This window comes from Pteropus medius, unplaced genomic scaffold, assembly GCF_902729225.1.
Source record: "Pteropus medius unplaced genomic scaffold, Ma_sr-lr_union100, whole genome shotgun sequence".
Classification (NCBI taxonomy): Eukaryota; Metazoa; Chordata; class Mammalia; order Chiroptera; family Pteropodidae; genus Pteropus; species Pteropus medius.
Window position 1 is genome coordinate 40,051 of NW_024351091.1, and position 7,015 is coordinate 47,065.

General features: G+C 36.0%; 1 protein-coding gene across 1 annotated transcript; it reads left to right on the plus strand.

The window, feature by feature from the left end:
* Positions 1-4,146: 4,146 nt before the first annotated feature.
* On the plus strand, positions 4,147-5,085 carry LOC120586538 (olfactory receptor 7D4-like). Its single transcript, XM_039842913.1, has one exon. The coding sequence runs from the start codon at positions 4,147-4,149 to the stop codon at positions 5,083-5,085; it is 939 nt and encodes a 312-aa protein (XP_039698847.1).
* Positions 5,086-7,015: the final 1,930 nt, after the last annotated feature.

Sequence of the window (7,015 nt, forward strand, 5' to 3'; positions counted from 1 at the left end):
TATCCCCAATACCTGTCATCCAGTCTTAATCAGTGGTGGATGAACGGTCGCAGAACTGTTTGTCTCAGTCATTTAACTGTAAAAGACAGGTTAGTGATTACAATGCATCGGAAAACTTTCAGAAGGCAAGGAGAATGTTTGTGAACCATTTGGTTTTTTGTATGTGTAGCAGTTTTTAAGTTATTAGTTTTCAAAATCAGTAATTATTAATGGAAACAATTTGACCAAAAATCTTTCACAGAATTTGAGACCCACTAAAACAATTTAATTAGAAACTTTGTTCTTTTGGTCAACATTGCATCTTCCTCCAGTACTACTTAGGTAAAAGACAGCTGAAACTTTAGAATTTGATAATTCTGGGTTAACTTATATTTTCTGGATGGGAATTTAGGATTTTTTCACCTTATCTTAAAGGGAGGAATCATGTTTACCTAGTGAAAAGCTATGGGAGGAATCTGTTGGTACAATACTTCATAGGTCAGGAGAGATAAGTAAAGAGTAATTGTTTATGTATAAGCCAGTTTATACAGGCCGAATTCTGTAATAGTAAAGTCCATGTGTTGCATATGAAATTTTGCATACTCACATCAATTTTAAGTAAATTTGTTGATATGTCGAATTTTAGTTTTCCAGTTACTGAAATGTGAATTCTCAAATTTACAAATTGTGAGATACTTTATAAAGAACCTAAAATAATGCTTAAATAGTATTGAGCACAGTTAATTGTATTCAGATTTTCAGAAAAAAATAAATGATCCTGAAAGTTGAAAAACATTTTTGCAGTCTTCATTTTGTCAGTCTTTTCAACAGAACCCAAACTCTTAATTGATGTGCTTGATTTAGAAAGAATATCTTTGCCTCTGTGACACTGTGGACATAAAGAGATACATAAAATCTCCGAAGATTAATCAAGGGAAGAACATCACAGAAAGTTGGTTCCTGAGTTTGACTCCTGTAGAAATTAAACTTACTTTAGGGACACTTTGTAATTTTAAGTTAAACCAAAGAAAGAAGAGTTTCTCCTTGGAGGAAATTAATATATCTCCCTCACTTCACTTCTTGCACAGACACAACATCGATGAAAACTTTTCATTTTTATTTTTTTACTCCAAGGGAGCTGAATTGTTTGGACAGTGGAAAGACAATAGAACAATTACTTAATGAGGAGCTCTGAGAATTCAACCCTTGAGATGCTGGAAACTTTAAGCGTGTTCTTGTTGCCTTTTGCCAATATTCATCTGCTCCCAGTCAAATAAAAATGCAATTGGGCTTTCCAGGGTCAGACCTTGGAGAACAGAAAGCTTCAGTGATAACCTTCAGAGAGGGTCACGGTGTCCCAGTGAGGGCTGGTGGAATAAAAAGGAAGAGAGAGAAAGCAGGTACTGGGCTTCATCTCTACAATAGTGAGATTAAGACAATCTCATGCTTGTTTAGTCCAACGATGAAGTCTCCCTATTTTCAAGGTACATTTGTGTCCCCTGAACCTGTCTTTTCTGGCCTTTGATCTGTTTCCTTTTCTCTCTTCTTGGAATCTAGAGCCTCTCTCCAATAAGTGTTATTTTCTAGAGAGCCTCCTTCTCTTATCTACTCTTTTCCATAATTGTAGGGTCCTCTCAATTTCCTGTGTTCAGTTATTTGTTCATTAACCACTAACTGGAGATCCACTATGCATGAGGAATTATGTATTTTGTTTCTCGTGTGATTGGGTTTTTCTATTACATTTCCTAACTCTTTTTGAAGTAGATTTGACTCACCAATAGCACTTAATAGTTCCATATTGTTATTGTTGTTTCACCTTACTGTCCACAAAGTTATCTACAAATAATATAATTATTTCAGACATTTGGTACTCAGGTTAATTTTCTTTCATCATCTTAGTAATCTCTTTAAGTGTTCAGGAGAATATCAAATGACTAATTTGAGTGGTCTGCCTTGGTCTGTTTGTGAATTTAACACAAACATTTTAGTGTTGTAATGTCAATATCCTGTTGTCTGCAGCTTTAAGTAACGATTCTTTATTGGGTTAAGAAATTGACATTGGTTTCCTCATTTAGTGAGAAAAAAACAGTTTCATGATGAGCTTGAAGATTTCCTTTTTGTGTCATAGTTGATGTTTTTAGTCTCGATTTTTAATATACATCTAAGATTTGTATATGTTGAGTGCCTACTCTGTGCCAGACACCAGATAAATACCTTGAATGACGATGGTGAGACAAAACACTCATGACCACTAGTCCACAAATAGACATAAAATTACCAGTATGAGAGGCACAACAAGAAATAGTACAGGAAACTCATATTGTGCGTTTCATACACTCTGTCTCCTCCTGACCTTAATGATAAGTTTTCTATGTCACTGACCTCTCCAATTTGTTCTATTACCAATCTCAGCAACCCACAGGACAACTGGCAATTCTGTTCCCTCAGCCCAGATGCTTACCTTTTTTAACTGTCTCTTGAATAACCTTTACCCATCTTTCTCGCAGCTTAAATATTCATATTCTGGAAAAGCCATTTCTACCCACTTCCCCAGACTAAATTGATCTTCAGTGATTTTTTTCTCTCCTCAACTAATTAGCATTCTATTATCATTTAAACTTTATCATGGGGAATGTGAAAATTTATTTTTAGATCTTAAATTTGACACTGATTTATTAAACGAGATGATTTATCGAAGATTTGAATGTCGTTTATCAAATTTATCTATCTATTTTTGCAATTAACTCCATCGATTTTAATACAACACATCCCCACTCGAGAGCATGTACGCATGAGCACATGCTTTCATACATGCTTTGTCTTTTACTTTAATGGTTCTGTGATTTTGTTCCCCCTCTCTTAGCTTTGTTGCCCACATGCTTTTCCTTCTCTTTGGAAGAATTCACTTGGCAGGCTGTCTCTGAAAGAGGAGCCATAGGGATCTTCATTAATTACAAGCGCTGCATGGCAGTCAAAGAGGTAACAGACATGTTGTGTTTATAATGACCAGAAGTGCTTCATAATTGATGGCTTCCCCAGTTTAAGGGGAGTATTGATCAATGATGGCCATGAAAGACTGATTCGTTTTCACATTAAGAACAGAAGCTCAGTTCTATCGAGTGTCCTCTGAATTTCACAGCAACCACACCAGAATAATTATATGCATCATTTCATTTAATTCACTCATCAGTCTTAAAATGTAAAAAAATATTTACTAATCCCATTGCAGAGGGGAGATATCTGCAGCTGAGTGAGATTAAAGAATTTCTTCAAGGTTACACAGATAGGAATTGGTGAATCAAAATTCTATTTCAAGAGGTCTAACTCAGGATCCTATTTTCTAAATCACATCTATACACTACACTTTAGAAGAGTTATACCAAAAATAAATGTCATTTAAAAATATTAATAATAATAGCTCTCATTTGTTGAGGTCCTACTGTGCATAGATATTTTTAAATCTCACAAAGAAGATAATAACAATAACCACATTCTTTGAAGGAAAAAATATAAGACACATTAGAGATAACTGTTACATCAGTAGGAAGCATGGAGTCACAAATTCAGGTGGTTTGAGTTAAAAACCCATGTCTTTATTACTATTATGGAGCTATTAGAATGAAAGAAGTATAGAGATTATCAGAAAATAGATCTTAAATAACTTCAATTATTATTGAAGTGTCATATCAAAAAAAAATTGGTTTATGTCCATAGATTTCAAGAGAGAATTAGAACCAGTGAATGGGAGATAAAAAGAGAGGAAGGTTTCTTTTAAATTAAAGAAAATCTGAATAATTATGCACATTTAAAATAAAAATGGGCTACCACCCAAATGATAATCTCTACACTTCTTTCATTCCAATAGCTCCATAATTATGATGAAGTCATGGGTTTTGAACTCAAACCACCTTAATTTGTGATCCCATGCTTCCTAAGAAATCTAAATCTAACGTGTCTCAATCTAATGTGTCTTATTATTTTTATTTCTAAGAATATGATTACTGCTATTATTTTCTTTGTGAGGTTTAAAAATCATGGGCATCAGAATGATGGCTAGAGCATAAAAGCTGTAAAGTTAGAATCAAAAGGTGATGATTAGCTGAGATGCCATTTGGCTGTTCATTGAACGTTGCTTTTGACTCCTTCTTCAGCACACACATCAGCTAAATGGAAGCCAGAAACCGCACAGAAGTATCAGAATTCCTCCTCCTGGGTCTCTCAGATGATCCTGCATTGCAGCCCGTCCTCTGTGGAGTGTTTCTGTCCATATACCTGATCACCATGCTTGGAAACTTGCTCATCATCCTGGCCATTAGCTCTGACTCCCACCTCCACACCCCTATGTACTTCTTCCTCTCCAACCTGTCTTTCGTTGAGATCTGTTTCATCTCCACCACTATCCCAAAGATGCTGGTGAACATCCTGGCAGAGAGCAAAAACATCTCCTACATCGGATGCCTCGTTCAGAGGTGTTTTTTTACAATTTTTGCTGGAATGGATGATTTCCTTCTGACTGTGATGGCCTATGATCGGTACGTAGCCATCTGCCAGCCCCTACACTATGCGCTCATCATGAACCCTCGCTTCTGTGGTTTTCTGGTTCTGATGTCTTGGTTCATCATTTTCTGGGTCGCCCTGCTTCATATTCTACTGATAATGCGGCTGACCTTCTGTATGGGCACTGAAATTCCACACTTCTTCTGTGAACTGGCTCAGATTTTCGAGGTAGCCTGCTCTGACACCCTCACTAATAAAATCTTCTTGTATGTAGCCACTGTCCTCCTTGGAGTTTTTCCTCTCAGTGGAATTCTGTTTTCTTACTATCGGATTATCTCCTCACTAAGGAGGATGGCCTCCACTAAGGGCAGGTATAAAGCATTTTCTAGCTGTGGGTCTCACCTCTCTGTGGTCTCCTTGTTCTATGGGACAGGCCTGGGAGTCTATCTCAGTTCTGCTCTAACTCATTCTTCCCAGAGAAGTTTGATTGCCTCAGTAATGTACACCGTGGTCACCCCCATGCTGAACCCCTTCATCTACAGCCTGAGGAACAAAGATGTAAAGGGTGCCCTGAGAAGTCTCTTCGGCCGAGCAGCCTCTTGTCCATGATGGGTCATTGGCCTGAGAGCTAAGTGGACATTGTGGTCCCCAGAGGCAATAGCTGCCCATTGAAATATCCTGGTTCTGTTTTTCTCCTAAAAGACATGCTTGATTTTTTCTATTCTCAAAGAACCTGTGACCTTAATTTTATTTTTTTGTGTTAGTATCTTCTCAACAATTCTATCAAAGTTTTCAAAAATTATTCTTCCCTATATGTTGTCCATAGTTCTGCATGTTTGGTCAGCTTTCTTAAAGACATTCTTAAGATTTCTAGCTTTAGATTTAAAATACTTTTTATATCAAGTGCTTCCTCAGTTTCTACAAAACTGATACTCTCAAATATTGTTCTTCACCTTAATTTGACTGTGCTTGTCCTTTGAAAATCATACAGTAGTCATAACAAAGTGCTTAAAGCCATATCAGAATGGTGTTGTTTTTTCACATGTATGACTTTTGCTCATTATGAAAATATTTCTTTGAGATATTTTCTCTAATTCACTCCATTTTTTCCGAAGAAGAGACTAAGATTGAGTTGGACTATAAGCTGGCAAGCTAACACATATTTTCCTTTCTTACTTTTGATAAGAACTGTGATGAGATTTTCAGCTTCAAAGTAAAAATCTAGACTTAAAAGTTGGTTTGTTCTGATGATTCATAGTAATATGCTGTCTAGAATAATTCTGAAATATAAATTATTGTTTGTGATTTTTCCTTTCTTTACTCTTTCTTCACATCCTTTGTTTCCTCCTTTTATTTTCCATTTTTGCAGCTTTAAAATAACCTCTCTAAAATTCTAAAATGAATAATAATTAATACAATAGAAGAAGAGTTGTTTTCTTACAGGGTTTACTTTTCTTCTGTGATTCTCTCATGGTTCCATTAAGAATGAGTTACACACTTGTATAAATTTTCAGAACGTTGTTCACTTTTGAGAAGAGTGTGAGAGAATTGAGTCAAGGAGGGATGAGGTAGTACATGCCCTCAACACTCCTGCCACGTTCCCTGGGATCCTCTCACCATCTCCATTGCACGACTGTCAACATCCAGCACCAGCTCAAACCTACTTTGCCGCATATGCGGTGGCGGAAGTGACAGGGAATTATGCTTCATCAGAGACAGCTCTTGATGGAGAGATGTGAGGCGTATCATGCCTCTCACCTGTTAGCTGGGATAATGCTGAAGTTTGGATTTTGTACCAGTTACTAGAGTTTCTCCACAGGATAAAACTGCTTATTCACTGTTGTAGTTGATTTAGTGCAAGCTTTATTGGATGTGTGTTCTTCCCTTATTCACTCTCCTCTCTCCAATCTGTGTTCCTTGCTCCTTTCAATAAAGTGTTTGCACATGAATACTGGCTGAACAACTTCTGCAGGAACCAAAATAACACAGGTGATAAAGATTGAAGAGGTATTAAGACAATACCTAAAAGGAAGTGGGAACTTTTGAGAAGAAAAGGAATCAGTTGCTGAGGACATAGGAAAAACTGCAAAATAACTCAAAAAATTGTTAGAGGAAAGTCTTACTTCATGTCACTTTAATTCACTTTGATTTTATTAAGTTGAATCCAATGGGCATTTCTTGTCTAATGTATACATTGTGGAGGGTATCTTGGAGATAAAATTATTGCATTGTAGAGTGATAAGCATAACAATATTTGTGTGTAGTAAATCCTGTTGAAAACTAAAGGAAAATTCTTCAACTTATCTCAAATAATTCCAGAAAAATCTTCAAATTTTTATTTTTTAAACATTTTTATTGGGGTATAATTTACATACATTGATTAATTCATGAACTGATAATGAAAAACTCTGATTTTAGTAAATTTATAGTATTGGAATTTTTACCAACAACAGTTATATAATATTTCTGTAACCTCAAAAAGTACCCTTGTGCACATTTGCAGGTAATTCTCATTCTTACCTCAGTCTTAGAAAACCAC

Coding starts and splice junctions, on each gene's coding strand:
- LOC120586538 (XM_039842913.1), top strand. CDS start 4,147: ATGGAAGCCAGAAACCGCACAGAAGTATCAGAATTCCTCCTCCTGGGT.